We start from the raw sequence: 23,701 nt of genomic DNA on the forward strand, positions 1-23,701 counted from the left end.
TTATTACACATTTCTTTTATCATAGCACCAGCTTGGTTTTTTTTTTTTTTTTTTAAAGATTTTTATTTATTTATTCATGAGAGACATAGAGAAAGAGAGGCAGAGAGACCCAGGGAGAAAGAGAAGCAGGCTCCATGCAAGGACCCTGATGTGGGACTCGATCCTGGGACTCCCAGATCATGCCCTGAGCCAAAGGCAGATGCTCAACTGCTGAGCCACCCAGGTGTCCCACTTGATGTTTTTATTTTAAACTTGATATCCATTAATTTTACCTCCTTTCTGTTTTTTTTAATCCAGTTTTGTAAAATATCACCCTTAAAATTTTCTGTCTTCTTTGGGGTTACACATTTTGAAAACATGTGGGAGTTTTTGTTTTGTTTTATTGCAAATTGGGTTCTTTCTATAAGTTGAAGTAATTTGCTTTTATTTTCATATTTATATTGCTAGATTCTTTTAAAATCTGAGAACCTGTATGATAGTGTTAAAAGCTTTGACCCCTTAAGAATTATGATAATTCCTTTTGACATTTGGACCATAATTTGTTTCCATTTATACCTTCATGTAATTTGGAGCATAATCTCTGGACCAAACCATTTCTCAAGACCTTTTTATGTATTATATTAATGTTCTTAATCCCATCATAATTCTTCTGTATACCTCATAATGCAGCACATATTTTGATTGATTCACCACTGCTTTAGCACCTGTTCCTCTTTTACTGAACTGTCGTCTTCAAGCTTTGCATCCCAGCTCCCTCCTATTTTATCTTCAGGCAGCAGCTCACTCTTCACTCCGTGAAGCCCTCCCTCTGCAAATCTTAAGTCCTTCTCCTGGGTCCTACTGCACTCTGTGTCCTCTAATGCAACATGTCTTCCGCGGTCCTTGATATACACTAAGTGCTGAATAAATATTGCTATCTATATTTTTTTATAATATCTTTTGTTATTTATACCACTTCCTATTCCCAAACAGGAAGTAAGGGAGTAGGGTGACTAGCCACCTGTATTTTTTCATCTTCTTCTTTAATGCTATTTTGTTTTGTAATTTATAAGGTAGTTGTACCTTTTTGTGTTCCTTTCTCTAGACTCACTTTTCATTGGCTTCATGTGAATAAATGATGTACTTGATGAGTTTTTTTTTTTTTTTTTCAAATACCTGGAGGCCTACTATGTTCTGGTATGTAGTCCGCTTAGAAATATGCACAATATTTCTCTTCCTTCCTTGTTGTCATCAGTTTAAAAAAAAATGTTTTTTTTGTTTAAAGTAATCTCTTGGGACGCCTGGGTAGCTCAGTGGTTGAGCATCTGCCTTTAGCTCAGGGTGTGATCCTGCAGTCCTGGGATAGAGTCCCACATCGGGCTCCCTGCATGGAGCCTGCTTCTCCCTCTGCCTGTGTTTCTGCCTCTCCATCGCTCTGTCTCTCTCATGAATAAATAAATAAAATCTTAAAAAAAAAAAAAAAGTCATCTCTCCATTCAGTATGGAGCTCCAACTCATGATCCTGGGATTAAGAGTTGCATGCTCTACCAGCTGAGCTAGCCAAGCACCCCACAGCTTTTTATCAGTACTTTTCTGTATCCCCAGCTCCTGACTTAAACTATCTTTTTTCCATTTCCTTTCATCCTCTGAATCATACCCCTCCATTTCTCTCTGTAGAGAAAATACTTGGATTTCACATCATCAAATTGGCAAAAATTAAAAGCTGTTGAAGAGAATGTGGAGAAATGGGTCCTGTCTTGAAGAACATTACTGCTTTTCTATTTGTTTATATTTTCTCCTTTGGAAATTATCATTTTTCTTCTAGCGTATTTCATTTTCATATATACCCTAATGCCTATCATTCACTTTATTTCTCTGACAATTTTCCCTTCACGTTATTGTCCAATTTTTGTTTTACTTATACCATATACAACTTTTTCAGTTGGTCAGCGTATCATTTTTCTGTTTTCTAAGTCACTAGGTCTTGGAGACCTAGTCTTTAAGGAGACTTTTTTGAATTCATTTCTTGTATGTGCTCTGAAATAGAAAGATCCTGAATTTGGTTTTGGGAAGGGGGTGGGTAGCCCTGCCTCATAGTTTCATTGAAGATTAGATCTTTCATTGATTTTTATAATCAAGTCCAAACAGCATTTCAAAAATGCTTTTGAAAGTGTAATCAATCTCTTTTCCCTACCAAAATCATAACAAAGGTAATGTAAGAACACAACCTAAAGTGTACTCCTTGCCATAGGCTTTAGTGAAGATATCGGGCTGTATGGAGTAGTGTCATATTTGTTAACTGACAGATCCTTTAACATTGCACAAATACCCATATATGATAAGATTTATCCCTTTTTAAAATATTCTGGCATATTTTCATGACTTTCTTACTGATTGATCTCTCACTAGTTTTAATAAAAATTATGGAGCATATGTTATTTTGTTGCATATTACTTCCAAAGTAGTTGTGGTTTTTTAAACTACTCTATAGCAAATAGCTATAAAGAAGAAAACCCTTCCTTCCAAAAAAAACTATTTCAAGTGTTCAACTAAATCAACTCTTTGATTTCCCTTGTATTTGAAGTCCTCGTGTTTTTACATATATAAATATATGTTTATAAAGTAGAATATAGCAAATCTTTTTTTTTTACTCAACGTTGTATCTTGGGCAGCCCCGATGGCTTAGGGGTTTAGCTCCGCCTTCAGCCAGGGTGTGATCCTGGAGACCTGGGATCGAGTCCCACGTCAGGCTCCCTGCATGGACCCTGTTTCTCCCTCTGCCTGTGTCTCTGCCTCTTTCTCTCTGTGTCTCTCGTGAATAAATGAATTTTAAAAAAATGTTTCTTAAAGGAAACCATATTAACCATTAGCCAATTCAATAAGGTAACAAAAAGGAAAAAAATATCATTTTTGCAAAAAATTAAAAAGAATCATTAAAATTTTAATACTAATAAGAGTTCAGGAAGATTACTGGATATGAAATAAATAAAAAGTCCATAGCTTTTCAGTATACTAGCAACACTGTATTAGAAAATGTGATTATATGAATGAATCTAGTCTGAATAAGAAAATACTATAATGTACCTGATAGTAAATATAACAAATGATAAGCAGTGACCTTTGGATTAAAAGATCTTAAGGAAGATCTAAATACATAGAAACTATGTATGTTATTGAATAGGAAGACTCAATATTACAAAGAATTTAAAGTTTTATGAGTTAATTTATAAATTTAATGCAATTCAAAAACAAAGCAAAATGACAAAACCAAGAGAGATTACCATGAAACTTGATAAGAATGATACTAAAATTAGTTGAAAAAGGAGAATTAATGGGGTCAGCAGGTTATATTATAATATTTTGATATTTGAATTGGTTCAGCATTGGCAGATAGAAAAACAGACCATCCAAATAGATAGGGAGACTATAAGAAACCTCTGTATACATGAGGACTTGGCTTGACATGGTATTAAAAATTAGTATAGAAGAAACAGGCAAAAAATAATGGTAGGACAGAATGGTAAAATTAAAAATGTATTCCTATAAACAGATTTTGGCTGAAAAAGACATACATTTTAAAGAGAAACTCTTGGGGGCACTTAGCTGGCTCAGTTGGCACGTGGGACTCCCCATCTCCGGATCGGGAGCTCTAGCCCCACATTGAGCATAGGGCCTACTTAAAAAAATAAACGGGGACTTTGCAACTTTTAGAATAAAATCTAGGAAAGCATGTGTGTGGTGTTGAGGATTGGGAGGATTTAAAAAACAATTTAGGCTCCACATCCAGAATGGGGCTTGGACTTGTGAGCTCAATATCAAGAGTCAGATGCTTTGCCAACTGACTGAATCAGTCAGGTGCCCTGGAAGGATTTTTTTTGAGCAACATACAAAGAGCCCAAAATATAAAGGGGAAGAATGATAAATTTGTGTTAAAAATTTTAAATGTGTATATGAGAAGATATACTGTAAACAAAGGTAAAAGGCAAGCTACAGAATATAAGAATACATTCAAATACATAGGAAGGATCTCATTAAGGATCAATATCCATAGCATATAAAGAAGTCCTACAAGTCAGTAACAAAAGTGGACAAAATGTAAATAAGACCAATTATTTAAATGGTTTATTAAATTAAATTATTTAATTCTTACCTAGTTATCAGGGAAATGCCAGTGAGAGCAACAAGGTAACATTTTATACTATCATACTGGTAGTAATTTAAAGGCAAAGATGATGGAGCAAATGATGTCCTGTATGTTGTTGGATTATAAAATTGTTTCAAGCACTTTAGAGAGCAGTTTGATGTATCTAATAATGTTGAAAGATGCTCTGACTCAAGGTTTCAGCACTTCCCTTTCTAGAATCCTTTAGAGAGACTTTCACACATCTTCCCAAATAAGATATAAAAGCAATGGCTATTCTTTTATTGTTTGTAATAGCAAAAAGTTGGAAATAACCTAGATTTCACTCAATAAAATCTGTCATATACAAAGAATGGAAAACATACAGAGGTTATTATAAAGGCTCTATATCTTTTTGTATCAACATGAATAAATCTTTAAAAACAATTTTTTTGTGTGAAAAAAATTGTAAAAGGATGCGTTCCAAATGATATGATCTGTATAGATTTCATGAATACACAAAATTCTTATGGGACGAATGTATAGCATCTTTCGTTGAGAGGTTTCTTCAGAGAAGCTGAGAGTGGAATGGGATTGGAAATTGATATTTTAACTGTATTTGTAACATTTTATTCCTTTGTAATTTCCTTTGTAATCTGAAGGAAATTGGCAGAATATTGTCATTTATTAAGTCCAGATGATGGGTAATAGGTATGTCTATGTTTTTGCATGTTTCAAATATCTTGTCATTGAAATTTTTCAATTTAGACTAATAGCATCAGTCTCCAGTTTAACACATCAAATTGAACATATGCCACAGTTCTTTCTTTCCTCTCTTAAAGCCCTATGCCTTATTAGAAATATAAAAAATTGTAAATATTTAAAGACAAGAGGAAAATAGTAGATTAGAATTATCAACATAATTTTGGGAAGCAGAGAGGGATGGATGTTTTGTAACTAATTTCATGATGTGCACAAAGCTGAGAGTGAATGCCTTTACAGAGGGGCTCCAGGTAATGTTAACCTTGTACAACCCCAGAAGTGGAGGACCCAAGTTGAGGGAAGATTGGAGAGGTCGGACTAGTTGTAGGTAGATATTGGGGTCCCTTCCCTATCCTGGTATAATCATAAAGCCTCCAGAAAGCAGGAAGAATTATTTAAAATAGTTTTTGCTGAGCTTGGTTCTTGGAATGCTGAATGCTAGGCAGGAAATGGAACTGTTCTTTTCTAGAGAAACTGAAGTGTATCCTAAAAATGACCTATATACACTTGGCATTTGTGGGTTCCCCCAGTATAAAGGGAAAACCCTCTGTCTGACTTATGTTGGAAAAAGAATTTAGGGAAATAAATGACTTGCAGAATCACTGGGAAGGCTGCAGAACTAAGTTTGGAAAATAGACGAGTACAAGGGACGCTCAGTCACACAGAACACTGAATGTCCAGCTTTGTGTTACCACTGAGGGCAGCACTAGAATGAGAGGCACTACTGCTGCCACCACTGCCCATGTACATGGATTCACTACCCCTTGCTCTCTCCAGATACTGCCTTTCAATTCAGAGTTCAAGATGTGCATATCTCATTGACTGGGGGCAGGTTGTATGTCTGTCTGTACCCTGTCTGTAAGATTGTCTACTTAAGTGACAGTGTGGCATTTGTAGCTTCCATTGTGAAAGATAGACTCTGTATAAAGCAAGGAATTTCCCTGGATATAGGAAGAGAGGTCAGAGACTAAAAAGATGCTAGACAGTGATAATTATATTGTTCCCTATGTTCAGTTTTCACAACTAAAACAACTGGGTACCCAACCTCTCCCCTAGGAAAGTTTGTGTGGTAGTCAGCAAACCCTGCTTCAACACAGAGCTTTTGTCTTCCTTTTTAATGCCTGAATATGAAATATAAAAGGATAGCTAGTGATAGTAGATCTATGAACAAAAGCCTCCCAAGTGAGAAAGACAGTGATCACAATAAACAGAAGAAAAGTATGTATGTGGAAGATATTCATACTGAATATGAAGAAGCTTTAAAAATTAGTTTAATTTTAGTGAGGATGAGGAAAAAGTATTATAGTTATGAAATAAAAATAGAATTTATTTTTTTTAATGGAAGAAACAATCACTGAATGCAGTTTTTTTTTTTTTTTTCAAAATTAAGTCCAAGAGCCAATATGAAACATTTTATAATATGGTTAGGAAATGAAGGTAAAAAAAATTCTCCCCAGTATCTGAAAGAAAAAGAAATGAGTGGTGGGAGAAAAGAGATAACTAACTATTCAGGAGATCCAGTATCCAATAAATACAACTTTCAAAATGAAAGGGAAAAGGAAAGGATGGCAATTATTAAAAAATAAAAAAGAAAAGAAAGAAAACTTCACTTAAGTGAAAGACATAGATTTTTTTTTAAGATTTTTATTTTTTATTCATGACAGACAGAGAGAGAGAGAGGCAGAGACACAGGCAGAGGGAGAAGCAAACTCCATGCAGGGAGCCCAATGTGGGACTCGATCCCGGATCTCCAGGATCACACCCCGGACCGAAGGTGGCGCTAAACCTCTGAGCCACCGGGGCTGCCCAAAAGAGAGAGATTTTTGTATTAAAAGGCTTAATGGGTATACAATACAAGGATAATAAAAAGACTCACAGAAAGGCTACTCCAGTATTTGAAAAGATCTTAAAAACTTCTTGGGGGGAAAAAAACCCTAAACATGTAATGTATAAAAGAACAGGAATCAGAATATCACTGGACTTTCAGTTCCAACAATGGAAGCTACAAGATAATGAAATAATACTTCTAAATTCCAGTGTTAATGGGCAGCCTGGGTGGCTCAGTGGTTTAGCGCCACCTTCAGCCCAGGGCCTGATCCTGGAGACCCGAGATCGAGTCCCACATCAGGCTCCCTCCCACATCAGGCTCGCTGCATGGAGCCTGCTTCTCCCTCTCCCTCTGCCTGTGTCTCTGCCTCTCTCTGTCTCTCTCTCTCATTAATAAATAAATAAAATCTTTAAAAAATAAATAAATAAATTCCAGTGTTAAATGTTTTCCTACCCAGAGTTCTATACCCAGCCAAACTGTCAGTTTAAGGCTAGACATGCCAAGTCTCAAAGCTTGTACATACATACTTCTTAGGCATTTGGTGAATGAAGGTAGTGGTCATCAAAATGAGAGAGTAAACTTAAGAATGATAAAGATGTGAGAACTGGGAAGCGTGGGATCCATGAGAGGGGAAGAGAGAAGGAACTGTCAAGATAATAATGATGGGGTGCTTCTGAGAATGCCAATGCAGTAGACCTAGTAATCAGCCAGGTCAGGTGGGAGTGCAAGGATGGAGGGCTTAAGGAGAGAGGGTTCCAGAAAAGAGAAATGGAACTGATAGGGCACATGTTATTTTTAACACTGGAAAGCAGTAACAAACTTTTTATTCTTCTGTTGTTGAGTTTAGGGGAGAATTAAGGGTAAGGTATATAGAAACTAAGCAAATGAGGGGGGAAATGAAGCAGTTGATAACTCCAGGAAAAATAAGGGGAGTAATTGAGCAAATACAGCCACAGTAAGATAAATCATGCTATATATGTATAGCTATGATACACACATGCACATACAAAAATATGTACATAGTATAGGGCTAAGGAGATAGTGAAGTATGCTTATTTCTCATTTTCCACAATAGAGCTTCAATAGATAATACTTTAGATAAATCAAGAAATAGCAGTATGAACATATTTAGGAATATGGAAATATTGAAGGGAACAATGGCATGAATTGAAAGGGATAGCTCCTGTGAATGGAGAAGACAAAGCATTCTTGTTTCGTTTTTATTTTATGTTGTACTACTATTTGCCTTTAATTATTGTATGCAGTACTTTGATAAAAATGTAAATGAAAAACTAAGTAAATAGCATAGCAGTGAGTATTCTTGTACAATAGGTTTTCCTTCTATGGATTGTAAGATCACTTCTTAGTGTTTGTTATCCCACTTGTTCTTGTAATCAAATGTGGATGACATTTATCATTAAACTTCTGTAGGAACTAAGTATCCTAAAGCTAAATAAGGCATAATCCCTTGCCTCATGGCCTACCTGTGGCTTAGTTGATGGTGCATCAGAAAACCTTGAAACAGCAGGATATTTTGTATGATTATCTTTTGGGAACCAAGGATGTGATGGGAGTGTTAGAGACTTTAAGACAAAAGAGTGAATATATGCCTAGAATTCATAAGGAATGGAAAGTCTGGCAGAGATTCCAGGGTCTGCTGGAGAAATAAAGATAGGAAAGAGCTGGCCTAAATATGAGGAGGAATTCTGGGGCTTACCAGAGGAAAATGCCTTTTGCTTCTGGACAACTATGCATTTCCAAATGTTGAAAGAGATTACAGAGCCCAACAATATGAATATTTTCTGGTTTATCTTTTTTTGTTTGTTTGTTTCCCCTGAAAGGGTTTTACCAATTTTTATTGCCTTTATCAACATAAGGATGTCTGGTGCTTTTTTTTTTTTTTTTTTTTTAAGGTTTTATTTATTTTAGAGAGAGAGCATGAGCAGGAGGAGGAGCAGAGGGAGAGGGAGAAGCAGACTCCCCCGCTGAGCAGGGAGACGGTGCTAAGGATGTCTGTTTTAACTGTGCACCATTACCAGTGAGTACTGGCATTCTTAGGATTTTTCCTAATGGGTATAAAATGATGTACCATTGTTTTGATTTGAATGTCTTTGATGCATATTATACCCATGATTGTTTTAACACTAGTTAGGCCTTTTTTTGCACCTGTGTTCTGTTAAAGAATTTTCTTTACTCCAACATATTTTTTCTTTCAAACTTGTTTTAACTGCAATTTTGTCAAAAAAAAATTTTCAAAATCAATTATTTTGTCAGAAGACATCAAACGGAGAATCCTTCATTTATTGCCAGCAGAGCTGGTGTTAGAAGATAATGATGCATAGTAGTAAAGTGATGATTTCTTTAAAGTAGAGAATCCCTGTCTTGATTTTGAATCACCAGAAGTTACATGCAGTACTCTAAAGGGATGCTGTATAAAAAAAGATAACATGGCAGGGACTGGGCTGGAGTGTAGACAATGTCCTAGGAGAGGCTATACCCAAATGCAGTCTTGAGTAAGAGTTGAACAGGAGAAAGAGGGTGGTAGGAAAAAGCCAAGAGAATGAGGGAAGAGAATTATAGGAGGCTGTGTTCCATCACAGGTTGCCTACTTGGTTTTTCTGAAGTCTTATTCAGGATACATTCAGGGAATTGTAGCTGGTTCTCTTGCCTTTTGACTGGAGCTGAAGATGTAGAGAGTATAAAGAGACACGCCGTTAGCGGGATCTATCGTGCATTTGGAGATTGTTCTTTTGCCTTGAAAGTGGTGGGAAGTTATTGTGAGTTTTTTTTTTTTTTTAATTTATTTAATCATGAGAGACACACAGAGAGCGGCAGAAACATAGGCTCCATGCAGGAAGCCTTATGTGGGATTCGAGCCCAGGACCCCAGGATCATGCCCTGAGCCAAAGGCAGACATTCAACCAATGAGCCATCCAGGTGCCCCTATTGTGAGGTTTTAAGCAGAAGAATGTAAGTATTGTGCTTGCATGCATGTTATAAACACTCAGTGTGGAATGGAGTGATGAATTTTAAAGTTTGAGTGCTAATGAAGACACACAAGATGACATTTGAGGATCAGACTTACCATACCAGTCAGGGGATTTATTTCACTTTGTCACAAAAATGAAAAGCATGGCCAAGAAACAGAAAAAGACTTCTTGCCTCAAAATTTTATCTTTGAGCACTTGGTTGGTTTGCATTTTAGTTAGCTTTTTTTCTCGTTTGTAAATGAAAGTTCAAATGATAAAGTTAATATATTTGAGAATAATGTGGAATCTAAAAACAAGCCCCTCCCCCCCCCCAAAAAAAAATCCAAGCTCATGGATATGGAGAATAGATTGGTGGTTGCCTGAGGTTGGGGAGGGTGGGGTGAAATGGGTGAAGGTTGGGAACCTGGGTGGCTCAGTAGGTTGAGCGTCTGCAGCTAGTCTGCTGCTCCCTCTGCTCGTGATCTCTCTCTTTCTCTCTCAAATAAATAAAACCTTTAAAAACAAAGAATAGAAATGGGTGAAGGTGGTCAAAACGTACAAATTTCTGGGTTTAAAATGAGTAAGTCATGGTGATCTAATGTACAGCATGGTGACTGTAGTTAAGTATGGTATTACATATTTGAAAGTAGGAGAACAGAACTTGAAAGTTCTCATCACAAGAAAAAACTTTGTAACTATGAATGTTGACAGGTGTTAACCAGACTTACAGCTAATATGCAGTTACCATTTTACAGCATATACAAATATTGAATCATTGAGTTGTACACCTGAAACTAACATAATGTTATGTCAATTATTCCTCAATTTTTAAAAATAATAAATTTGTCAGTAACTCTCTTTAGAAGTCAGAGATTTTTAAGTATGAGAGAATCAATAAAAATAACTTTATTTGAGGGTTACGTATAAATGCGTATGAGTATTTATATACATACATAATTAGTGAAGGAAAAAACCTGGGGGAATGGTGTACATTGGTTTAAAAAAAGTTACTTCATTTGTTTTTGTGTTAATTGCTGTTGACAAGTTGCCAGAAACATTTGTAGAGGGCTCATATTTTCAGAACCAGGATTTATATATACATGATTTAAAATATGCCAGTCGTGAAGTGTTTCATCAAGTATTTTATGTCAGCTTGGCAAGGGAGGAAGTCCTCTGCTTCTCCTGGATGCAAGTATACTTTGTACTTCACCATCCACCCCTTTGCCTTGGTTTCCTGGTTCTGTACTGGATTAAGTCTCTTCAGAAGTGAGCTCTCCTATGCCCCAGATCCTTGCCGGCTTCTGTTGTTACCATTCAGTGCCTGTCTTACTGTGAGTGCACAACCCACACAGTGTCTGGAGGAATTCACAAACTATTAGGAGTAACTGCCCATGGAGTTAATATCGGGTGTTCTCAGTAAGAGAGAGATTTTTTTCCCTTTTTCTGCACTATTTCTGTTTTATGTTTTTTTTTAAAATAAAGCATATAATTCATACACTTGAAAAACAGTATTGCAAAAGGGGGCAGCACTTGTGTGGGAGAAAAAATTACATGAGCAAAGAAGATAATTATCTTGACCATAATGAATTTGATGGCAGTTATTTGTAATTTCTGGTTTCTGTTGTCCTTCCCACCTGTGCTGTACTAACCAGCCCCCTCCCTTTTCCTGTGAATGTGTTTATATACTTGACTAGGATTTTAAGAGCTGATTCTCTTGTGCATTAGTTTACCTTGTGGTGACTTCATTGTGATGGTGCCTTGCCCAGTTCTAATGGATGAACTTCTGGTGGCTCTTTTAAAAGATTTGCTCATTTGTGTGGCTATTTTTTCATGCCCTTTGATGGTAACTAGATAGAAGAGAAGAAAGTCAAGTTGCTATTATTTTTTATTCACTTCTGTTGTAGTTGTGAAGTCTCCCAAAGAAAGATGAAGCTGAAATCTCTATTACATTTTGGTTGAGTGGGTTTTTTTTTTTTTTTCCCTTGACCCATCCCCCTCAACACTGGTATTTATGAAATGACCATAACTGGGCAGCCCGGGTGGCTCAGCAGTTTAGCGCTGCCTTCAGTCCAGGGTGTGATCCTGGAGACCCGGGATCGAGTCCCACGTCGGGCTTCCTGCGTGGAACCTGCTTCTCTCTCTGCCTGTGTGTCTCTCTCTCTCATGAGTAAATAAATAAAATCTTAAAAAAAAAAAAAAAAGAAATGACCATAACTGCATGTATGCATATATTTATTAGTTATAGATTTTATTTATTATTCATGAGAGACACAGAGAGACAGAGACCTAGGCAGAGGGAGAAGCAGACTCCCCGTGGGGAGCCCGATGTGGGATTCGATCCCAGGACTCTAGGATCATGCCCTGAGCTGAAGGCAGACGCTCAATCAGTGAGCCACCCAGGTGTCCCAACCATAACTACATTTTATAATATGAATTCTATTAATTTATCTGTTAATTTCTAATCCATTTTAACCAAAATCAGGTGATTTTTGTATCTTAATGATTTCATTTCAAGGATATTAAGCTTAAATGCTTTTGAGATTAAAAAAAAAAAAAAAAAGCCCTCAGGAACCTAAACATTTAATTAGGGAGAAAAGGCAAAGCCTCGTGTAAGGTTAATCATGAATTTCAGAAAGGAGGAAGAGGAGAGGCATTTTTAGGAGAGGGCGTGTTCTAGTGCAAGCAGCATGGTTTAGGAATTGGACCCACGCACTGATCCAGTCTCTTTGGATTGGCAGGATCCTCACACATGAATTCTGTGGATCACACCTCCCAGCACTTACTGTGGGGAGTAAACAAGGTTGTGTATAGAAATTGGTACATAACGGATACTCAAACTATAGTTAAAACTGATGGCAACAGATCGTTGAGTGTGTTCGAGAAGAACATCGTGGCATGACTGACAAGATAGGAGCCTGGGAATGAGGAAATCTGGCTTCACACATGGGCTTTGCCCCTCTCTTTTTGCCTTTGGTGAACTGACAGTTGCTGAACCTGAGAGACACTGTAGAAGATGAAGGGTTTGGACAAGGTATTCTTTCTCATAATTCACAGTTTTAAATTTTGAATGTGAGTTCAGAGAAGGATACAATTCAGGTTCAGTCATCCAGTAGATATCTATGGAAAGGTGCCACAGTTTGTCCAGGCCTAAGTCAGACAATAACAGGGTGGCACTTGAGGAGCCATGAAGGTTCCCAAAAGACAAGTAACTTGACACTGGCATTTTAAGGAAGTTAATTATCAATATTTTTCTCCCACTAGATGTATTTCTGCTAGATGTAGAGATTCATACTGGAGTTGGACTTTAGATGTAATAACTTAGGCTATACAGGGAGACTTTTCTTCTTTTATAATATATTTTTGAAGTAGTTGTTTGCCATAAATTCTCTGCCAGTCAGGTATTTACTGGAGCAAGCTCACTGGATGTGAGCACTTTGTGTCATATGCAATCTACTTACCTCCCTGAACATGGAGATACCACCTCACAGGGGGCTCATGAGGACTGAAGTCATAGGATATGTGTTGGGGAATGAAATGGATGGGAGTCCTGGTGCTTCAAAGCTCCATAGGGAGAGCTTATTAAAGTCAGAAATAAGGGTATGATGATACAGACAAATGAACCATCTGCAGTCTGTATTTAAGGAAATGCTAAGACAGTGTTGGGTGATTTTTATGTTTTAATTATTTTTTTAAAAAAAGATTTTATTTATCTGAGAGTGTATGCACATTAGCAGGGGTAGGGGCAGAGGGAGAGAGAGGATCTTAAGCAGTCTCCCCACCGAGCTCAGAGCCCCACGTGGGGCTCCATCCCATGACCCTGAGATCATGACCTGAGCCAAAACCAAAGTTGGCTGCTCAACCAACTGAGCTACCCAGGCGCCCCTTTAATTTTTTTCTCTTAAGTCTTGGTCTGTGGGTGGTATTTTCAAGTCGTCTTAAGTGAAATATGGTTATTGCTGATATTAATCATGACTATCAATTATTTGGACATCAGAGTTGTACATAGGGATAACTTTTGTTTATCTATTATTCTTACACTACTTTCTACTCTTTTTCTAAGCTGAATTTTACATGTGCTTTTTCAAGTGTACTTTCTTACTTTCTTTTTGGAATATAAATACTCAATTGAAAGAACTGCAATATCTTTAATAAAGCTGTTTGTGATGTTCTATCTTAATTGACCCTCTGGATTCCTAAATTCCTCTCCTCTTGTTCCAGGTACTTTAGAGGGATTTGAGGGTGGAAATGTTCCCTCTGTGTCTTCTGGGAGGGTAACTTAGCATAGTGCAAAACACTAACCGGTGCCCTGGTGTTCACATTGGCAGCTGGACAAGCTGTCTTAATGATGCGGATTCTCTGCCTTTGATCCACACATGAGGAACTGTGTGTGGATCAAAGGCAGCTTTCATAGCTTATCTAATTTAAATCTGACTTAATACAGTTCAGACCTCTTTTCCTCTGTCCCCAGAGGAGGTCAATACTATTAGACTCTTCCTCTCCAGGTTATATACTGTTTGAATTTATTGAGCCATTGATATCTCGTGGGAGAGTCAAATGGTGACATTCTTAACGTTGAGTCTGAATCTCTGCAGGAGGGGGACAGTGAGGACAGTAGGTGAGATGTCTTCAGACATGGGGAAGTATCACTCCCCAGGAAGGGGGACGAGTGATGATGGCTCAGCCTCACTCCTGTTAAGCAGCCTCACCTGGTTTTCCGATTCACCACCACCTGATGAGGTGCTGAAATGGAGGCCTGTTGGGCAGGAGGAGACTTTTATATTGATACTAAGTTTAAAGAAATCATCTGTAAATGAGGAAGTCCAGGCAGTTGTGTTAATCATCTGTGTGAAGTAATTAATCAAATCTGTAAATACTGCTGATCTTACAGTCTTGAATACTCTACACTTCATGTAGCCCTCTTTGATTTAATTTAAATCAGGCAATTTAGTGGAAGAACCACAAATCTGTTGAACTTTGACTTGTTTGGTGATTTGAGTGGTTGGAGCTTTAACATGTTGCGGTATCTTATAATTAGTATTCAGATGTGTGTTCATTGTACTACATTCCCAGGTCTTTTTTTTTTCTTTTTAAGTAACAGAGTGAAAGGTTTATTTTTTTTTTTCTCTTAAGTGTTTCTTCTGATTTTTAAAGTTACACATGTTCATTTTATAATATAAATAGTACAAGTACCAATAAAAAAAAAAAAGAAAGAAAGAAAGAAGAAAGTCCAGAAGTTATTCTTAAATCCAATTATCAAAAGACAAGCATTGTAAATACTTTCAGGAATTCCCTTTGGCTTGCTTATATATCTACATATGACTTTAAAAAAGAGAAAAATAGCTGTATTTATAATGTACATACAATTTTGTTTGTATCCTAGCTTATCCCAAAATTGAGCATTCTTGTCCCTAATTACATTCTCAGTAGGATGCACAGTGTAAAAATGTTCTATTTTTTTTTTAAAAAGTGAATCCATGATCCTATTAGTTAAGAAATCCTAGTTTAAATAAACTAATTTTTTCTTTCATGAAACTTTTAATCTACTAAAAAGTACTATCATGTCCTGAGGGAGGTGATATATGGTGTGTCCCTGCCTTATATAACTATGGGACCCTTTTTTGTGGATTAATAACTTGCAGAATTTGAAGCAAAATTTGAGAAAAGCTGACAAGGATTTTCCTCCTGCATATGAGACATTTATTGGTTGTTCCCCTGACATCCATTTGTCACATTCTCCTTTCCCTAGATCATATTTAGTATTAATTGGTCTAGCACAGATCAGCTGTGTAGATCACAGTGTACAGTACTGAATACAGTTTTTATGTATTTTATATGAATATAAATGTACAGACTAGTACATTAAAAACACACATTTGTTTCACTGATCTAGTCTTGTCACTTAATATTGGTGCCAGGCATGGAAATGCTCAGTGCCCCTGATGAGTGGGTATGCTCCGATTTCTTTTCCTTGAAAGTATTTACTGTACCTCAAACACCTATTATTTTCTCTCTAATAATTCTGAGTCACCCTCCTACTTGTTACCTTTTACTTTACTTTCTACCTTGAGCTCTTCAAACCTAGCTTATTAACATTAGTAATTGCTGATTTCAGTCATATTTAGGTACAAGAGATAAATATTCCCATTTATTTCTCTTCTTGTTTTGCCAGCTGTCGAATCATTTCATTGTTTATCAGTAAGTCCACCATATAACTTGCTCAGTACCTTCTTTATTCTAGCATTCTTTTTCTGCCATCAAGCTTTCTGCCAGATTTTGTTGTTTCCTTCAATTAGGCCTTTGAAGTGTAACCTTTTTCATTGAGCTTTTTAAGTCAGGCAGGGGGTAGGAGCCAGATGTTACTCTCACTTTTGGTTCTTGCTCTGGCCTGACAGATACATTTTAAACTGCTTTCTTATCTACAAATTCAAATGTAACTTGATCCTGTTACATAGGTTTTGTATCCCATCAATTTTTTACTCCGTTAATTTCAGAGCAAGTTTTTTGAATCTTTTTTGCCTCCATCAGTGGTGTCTTTTTCAGATAGGGAATATTTTGAGAACAGGAACTAGATTTATCAACCCTGTTTTTCCTCATCCTTCCTGCTTTTTGTTGGAGGGACAGGACGGAAATGAAAGAAGGAGGAAATTCCTGTCTAAAAAGTTGTGTGCTGATTCATGAATCTTAAATTTTACAGGACATTGCACTGAGATGTCCACTGAGAGGACATTGCATCTCACTTGAAAGAGTGAGACAACCCTTCCATCTGAGATGGTACTTATATGTATTGTGAGTGAAATTCAGGAAAGTCAGGAAGGGAAATAAAGGAAAGAGTTTACCTTATTTGATTCTCTTAGCTAACCTCACGTTCAAACACTGTGAGGTTCTATTTATATTTTATTTTTTTTAAAGATTCTATTTATTTATTCATGAGAGACACACAGAGAGAGCAGAGACAGAGGCAGAGGGAGAAGCAGGCTCCCTGTGGGGAGGCTGATGTGGTACTTGATCCCAGAATGCCTGGATCACTAAGCCAAAGGCAGAGGCTCAACCGCTGAGCCACCCAAGTGCACCATTTCTGTTTTAAAATAATGCTTTCTAGGGGATCCCTGGGTGGCGCAGCGGTTTGGCGCCTGCCTTTGCCCCAGGGCGTGATCCTGGAGACCCGGGATCGAATCCCACATCGGGCTCCTGGTGCATGGAGCCTGCTTCTCCCTCTGCCTGTGTCTCTGCCTCTCTCTCTCTCTGTATCTGTCATAAATAAATAAAATATTTAAAAAAATAATAAATAAAATAATGCTTTCTAAAATTAAATAATAAAATAAAATTAAATATAAAATAATAAAATAAATAAAATAAAATAATGCTTTCTGTTACATTCTAAAGTATATTTATGGGTATTCTAAATCAATGTATATACACAACTTTGTAAGCTATTTCTATTGATATTTTCATAAATACTCAAATTTCATAACTAATATTAAATAAATACCAGTGAGAGGAATCTAACAACATCCCATTTTGGAGTGCAGACATATTTGATGAGCAGTGCTACATCTTTTTGGTGAACATACTATATTGTGTTATAAATCATTTCAGGACAGGAAGTATAATTGTTGAGTTTTTTGGTTTGGGGGTTTTATTTTGTTTTTTCCTTTCCACATTTTCTTGTGTAGCCTTTAAACTATTATTTATGCCCTTGGCACAAAGAAAGTTTCTCATGTTGTTCCTTTCAATTGGTTCCTTCAATTATTTATTGTTCTGACTTCCTTATCCCTCATTCATTTCTTGAAAAAAAAAAAGTTGTTTTTCCATTTTTCTGGTAGTTAATTCATTGTACAAAATGGGTAAATAAGGAAGATATGAAATGAATACTTGCATATATTTTATCTGGAGTTTACAGAGAGGGTTATGAGTAGACATTTGGAGGTAATTGCACAGAGATTATATTTGAAGGTTCAGGTACCTATGACATCACCAGAGCACACTGGCTACCATGCAGTCATCTCCCCCCATAAATCCATTATTCTGTTTTCATTCAGTTGCATAGGCAGCTGTGATCCAACCAAGTCAACAACATCCTACTCTCCAGAGTAATATTTTTATTTGAGTGTCCCCATGCCACCCCATACTGCTGTCTCATTTTGCTGTACTCAGTTCTCTCAGACATCCTAATACTCTATAAAGCCCCCCTGCCCAAGGTAGGAAGGATGATAAGAGAAGCCAGCCAAAAATGCCACTCTGGAGTCATTAGCTTTTAAGTGGAGCCCACCAGTGATACTGAAGAGTGAGCAAAAAGACAAAGCAAGAGAAAACAAAGAACATGGTTATCATGGAAATCTAGAGAAGAGCATTTTAGGAAGGAGGGAGGAATCAAGAGTTTAAATGTCTCAAGGAGCCAGAATGATTAGGATTGTTTTTACACCTATAGGTTCCCTTGAATGGAGGGTTTGTTTCCTCAAATGTCCCTAACACTAAGTGTGTGGTTGATGCTCAGAAGGAAATTCAGAAATGCTGGGAATGATTTAAAACAGAGGAGGAAGTCCTTCTGGAAGACTGGCATTATCAAAAAAGGATGGTGGGTTATGTTGTGATAGACCTTGAGTGATAAAAAGACTGTCAACCACTAGGATTTGAATGCATCTTCTTGTTTTCTGATAAACAGTGGGTTGATATTCTTGCTGAATGGGTCTACCATAGACTCAAGTAGTAGTACCTAGAGGTGGAAAGTGAAACATGTACAAAGAAAATTTTTATATAGCTTATCCTTCCAACAGATGGAGATGACATGATATAAATTAGTATTGTTCTATTTAAATCTATTGCTTTTTACTGTATGTAATGATGCTTAAGCAGGTTTGCTGATAATTAAGAGAATTATTAATAATTATAAGCATATGTTTGTTGTTCTCTAAACCCTAAGCAATAGGTCTTAGGTGTTACTGACCTGTCACACATGGCTGACATCTTTATTTTTGGCTAGTTTAACAAATGCAAAATATTCATATATTTCTACCTATACCAATCTCTGTCCAAAGTTCATATTGTGCTGAAAGGGGTTTGATGCTATAAACAGGATAGGGAGAAAGAAAGAGGGATGGGGCAGGGAGGGAATGAGAATAGTAGAGAAGATCCAATGACAGCATAAAAACCTCGTTATTTAACTTAGTTGTCTGTCTTCAATGCCTTAGTTTTTACAGGTCATTGAACTATGGGCACGTTCTCTCCCTATGTGCCCATCTGTATTTTGAAATTAAAAGAAAACTTGCAGTGTTTTACAAGATGTAACAAAAGTCTTGGCATTTCTTTCACACTGCAAAGAAATTTTTATGAAATATAAGATTTTTTAAAACTCATTAAAAAAAAAAATCCAGAAAGCCTTTGAGATGGTTCTGAAGAGGAGGTCTATAGTAGAGACAGCCAAGCCTGGGCATTTCCAAGTCAGTTCTATTTATTGTCTTTTAGGGCTGGCTTTCAGTTCCCTCCTCCAGTGGATACAACTTCACATATCCTAAAAAAGACAGTTCTGCAACAAAGTATTTTCTAAGGGAAATGAAATGTGACAAGAATGTCTTGTTATCACGGTGGCATTAGTGTGTTGGCCTTTTAGAGGCAAAGCTCTGGGAATAGTATATTTATTTGGGTTTCTGTGAGCTGGTGAGAAAGCATCTGATTTTTAGAAGAATCTACTCAGAATTGTTCTTTATGTCAGTGTATTCTTTGTTTGGAAGATATTTCATAGACTTAAACGCCCCACCCCACCCCACCCCCCCAGTTACAAAACAGCTCATAAATTCTAGCTTTGGTTGTCTAGAGGTTTTTTTTTTTTTTTTTTCCTTTTGGAGATGGACTGGAGATTACTTTGCATTTTGGCTCAGTTGGCTGGTTTTCCTCCCATTTTACGCAGAGCACTTCTCGAACCTCAGCTGTGGCCCCATGTGCTGCCCCTCGGCCTCTGGAAGCAACAGTTAGCACGTTATTCCACTTGAAGGCTTACCGTTCAAGAGGAGCCTGCAACGTTTTGAATTGTAAAGGAAATCCTAGCAATCCGAGGACAGAAGTATCTAGAAAGCTCCAAAGCCAGGTTTAATTAGGTAGCGGTGCAAAGCCTTTATCCGGGTCACAAAAGCAAGGGAAGAGGAGCCAGAGTGAAAACAATTGGCGTTTATCTGCCTGGCCTACGGGCCCTGCCCCGGAGCCCAGCTGGAGCTCAGCCGGCCCTGCATTCTGCAGGCGGCGTGCAGTTTTTGAAACTCCCCTAAATGTTCCAGCCTTTAAATAGCAGCGAGGCTTCTAAAATGATGCTGCGTACTGCAAGAGGAATTAAAGCGGCTGCCTCGGAGGCAGGAGGCCGACTAGCGAGATGCTTAATTATCGTGGAAGTAAGTGCTTGTTACCGAGGAGCGGAGTGCAGCGAGCGCGGGTCGTCCTCGGGGTGTCAGCCGTGATTTGTAGACAATGCAGCCCTGTCAGCGCAGTGCTGGTTCAGCAGCATCCCTCCAAACATGTCTTTGGCAAGAATTTAAAGGCCACCCCTTGTGTAATTTGTGGAGCCTTGGAACAGGGTCCTCTGCCTTTATTTTCAGGATGTATGCAACCGTGCGGGGTGTTGTACTCAGAATGTGTGCCTCTTGCCTCCTGCCTGACGGGCTCACGAGGAAGTTGGTGTTCTTCACCCATCACCTGCAAGGATGCTAACACTCCTCTGTCGTCTGTCGGGGAATATGGAGAGGTCTGTCCAGAGCAGCATTTTGTTTCTGCTGTCTTCATAAATCAGCACCGGAGGGTCGGGGAGGATGCAATGCGTAAGGAAATGCAGGCGTTTTGTTAATTAGCCGAATATTTCTAGCTTCAAGAATAGACTAAGGAGTGCTGGGGAAGAGGTGGTGGTGAATGCGGGATTCATCCCTTCCTCGCAGGGGTAAGTAATAAAGTGAGGGAAATACAGAGGAGTGCTAATGGATATAATGGCTCCGGGAAAACCCTGTTTATTTTCTCTCTATTGTATTTGCTCTTGCCAACTATGTTAAGCGTTTGTAAAGAAACCGAAAAAGCAAGTCGGGATTTTAAAATGTGAAAGATGGTAAAAAGTGAGTGTTGCAGTGTACTCGATAACACCATTTTTAGTCTTGTTAAAAAACTGACCATATGTTGCTCTGATTATTGAACTCTGTTGGTCACGTCTCGAACTTCTGGTCGGCACAGTGGTTCGTGACGCTCCACATTATCGGAGGTCACTGGAGCCTGTACTTGGTCCGTACTTGGGGTGGGAGCCTTGATGTCCTGGAATAAGATCCCCACCCTACCCTCCCTACTGCATGAGACAGTTCAGTGAAGTTAAAGTATTAATAGTCTTTCAAGATGTGTATCATTTAAAAGATGGATTTTATAAAATGCTTTCACGTCCTTCCTTTCTTTCAAACCTGCTTTACTAAAAAGATGGGCTCTGAACTGTGAACCACAATCCATTATTGAGTCTTTTATTTTCATGCGTCTGGGTTTAGCAATTGCATATTTATTTTTAGAGATATTTATCAAATGCTAATTCTAATTGTCCTTCCTCTCTCTTTTAGAGAAAGCATGGGATTGTGGCAGTCACGGAGTCCCCGTAATACAAGTTCCATTCAGTTTTTTCTGAAAGAAAGCTGTCTGTGAAAGTAAAGCAAAGGAACCATTGTGGATTATAATGTTTTGGAGATCTGGATTTTCAGCGGTTTGGAAATAAAGGATCGTTTCACCTTTTAAATGAAAAAGATTAAGATCTCATGCAACTGCTGTGTTTTCTGGAAACCGTTCTCCAAAAGGGAAGTGCACATTTAAAACTTAGATATGATGGTCCTTGGTGGAGGGATTTGAGTCTGATTGCTTCTACATCATGACCAGCTTGAAACGGTCGCAGACAGAGCGGCCTGCTGCCCCCGAAAGGGCCTCGGTTGTCACCACAGATGGCGCTCCCAAAGTCCACTCTGACGACTTCTACATGCGGCGCTTCAGGTCCCAGAACGGCAGCTTAGGGTCCTCGGTCATGGCTCCGGTAGGGCCCCCCCGAAGTGAAGGTTCTCACCATATAACCTCCACCCCCGGAGTCCCCAAGATGGGGGTTAGGGCTAGGATTGCGGATTGGCCCCCAAGAAAGGAGAACGTGAAAGAATCTAGCCGTTCAAGCCAGGAAATAGAAACCTCAAGTTGCCTTGAGAGCCTGTCCTCCAAAAGCAGTCCTGTGAGTCAGGGAAGTTCTGTTAGCCTCAATTCCAGTGACTCGGCCATGCTGAAGAGCATACAGAACACGCTGAAGAACAAGACGAGGCCGGCGGAGAACATGGACTCCAGATTTCTCATGCCCGAGGCCTACCCCAGCTCCCCGAGGAAGGCTCTCCGCAGGATCCGGCAGCGGAGCAACAGCGATATCACCATAAGTGAACTTGACGTGGACAGCTTCGATGAATGTATCTCGCCCACGTACAAGACGGGGCCCTCACTGCACAGGGAATATGGTAGCACCTCGTCGATCGACAAGCAGGGAACGTCGGGGGAGAGCTTCTTCGACCTGTTAAAGGGCTACAAAGACGACAAGTCCGATCGGGGTCCCACTCCAACCAAGCTCAGTGACTTTCTCATCGCCGGTGGGGGCAAGGGCTCCGGTTTCTCTCTGGATGTTCTCGACGGGCCCATCTCCCAGAGAGAGAACCTCAGGCTGTTTAAGGAAAGGGAAAAACCACTCAAGCGCCGTTCCAAATCTGAAACTGGAGACTCGTCCATTTTTCGGAAATTACGCAATGCCAAAGGTGAGGAACTTGGGAAATCGTCGGATCTCGAAGACAACCGGTCGGAAGACTCCGTCCGGCCCTGGACGTGCCCAAAGTGCTTTGCCCACTACGATGTCCAGAGTATATTATTTGACTTGAACGAGGCGATTTTGAACAGGCACAATGTTATCAAGAGGAGAAACACCACCACGGGGGCATCGGCCGCTGCCGTGGCCTCCCTGGTCTCGGGGCCTCTGTCCCACTCGGCCAGCTTTAGCTCCCCGATGGGCAGCACGGAGGACCTGAATTCCAAGGGGAGCCTCAGCATGGACCAGGGAGACGATAAGAGCAATGAACTTGTAATGAGCTGCCCGTATTTTCGGAATGAGATCGGTGGAGAAGGTGAAAGGAAGATCAGCCTGTCAAAATCCAATTCTGGTTCATTTAGTGGGTGTGAAAGCGCCTCCTTTGAGTCTACGCTTAGTTCCCATTGCACAAATGCAGGAGTGGCGGTACTCGAGGTGCCCAAGGACAACCTCGTGTTGCATCTGGACAGGGTCAAGAGATACATCGTGGAGCATGTGGATCTGGGTGCATACTACTACAGGAAATTCTTCTATCAGAAGGGTGAGTGGAGATCCTGTAGCATGCTATATAAAATAGTTAAATGTTACTTACAACTTACCTCTCTTTGCCTTTTTGAGTTCCGTCCTCCTTTTTGAGTGTAAAAATGTATACTTAATTTTTTTTTTAAGTTTAGTGGATGAAACTATAGTCTTTATGTAAAAAAACTAGCTCTGTTACGTGGAGAGGGAAATTCATAAAGTTGAAAATATTTTCTTATTTTTTTTAGGATTTTTATTTATTTATTCATGAGAGACACAAAAAGAGGCAGAGACACTGGCAAAGGGAGAAGCAGGCTCCATGCAGGGAGCCCGATGTGGGACTCGATCCTGGAACTCTGGGATCACGCCCTGGGCCAAAGGTAGACGCTCAACCACTGAGCCATCCAGGCGTCCCGAAAATATATTAAATACAGCTTTTTTTTTTTTTTTTTTAAGGACTGCAGAAACAATCATAGTGCCACCTTTTCTTAGCACTTTTGTAGTTTGTACAGAACCACTTCTTTCCTGCCTCAATGTTCTCATCAGCAAATGGGACTTCTACATTCCTATCCTTTTGATAGGAATTCTATTGAACATTAATTACATTATTTGACAAAAGTCACAGAGCTCGTAAGTCTTAGGCAGGAATCAAATCTAGGTTTTATTGAATGGGGTAGAAAAGGAACTAAAGAGTT

The 23,701-nt window shown here is 38.7% G+C and overlaps 1 protein-coding gene across 20 annotated transcripts in view; it reads left to right on the forward strand.

The window, feature by feature from the left end:
• Nucleotides 1–23,701, forward strand: part of SIPA1L1 (signal induced proliferation associated 1 like 1) — a 375,245-nt gene that overhangs the window by 207,777 nt on the left and 143,767 nt on the right. For 17 of the 20 annotated variants that reach the window (XM_038545124.1, XM_038545128.1, XM_038545132.1 and 14 more), the window contains one exon: nucleotides 21,229–23,028. In XM_038545124.1, coding sequence (XP_038401052.1) covers nucleotides 21,531–23,028 — 1,498 coding nt within the window. In that variant the 5' untranslated portion in view covers nucleotides 21,229–21,530. Of the gene's footprint in view, nucleotides 1–19,858; nucleotides 20,038–20,241; nucleotides 20,388–20,430; nucleotides 20,577–21,228; nucleotides 23,029–23,701 lie in introns of those variants that run through there. The other 3 variants (XM_038545139.1, XM_038545133.1, XM_038545138.1) reach the window with 3 other exon arrangements.

The sequence above is a fragment of the Canis lupus genome, chromosome 8, assembly GCF_011100685.1.
Source record: "Canis lupus familiaris isolate Mischka breed German Shepherd chromosome 8, alternate assembly UU_Cfam_GSD_1.0, whole genome shotgun sequence".
In the NCBI taxonomy this organism is placed as follows: Eukaryota; Metazoa; Chordata; class Mammalia; order Carnivora; family Canidae; genus Canis; species Canis lupus.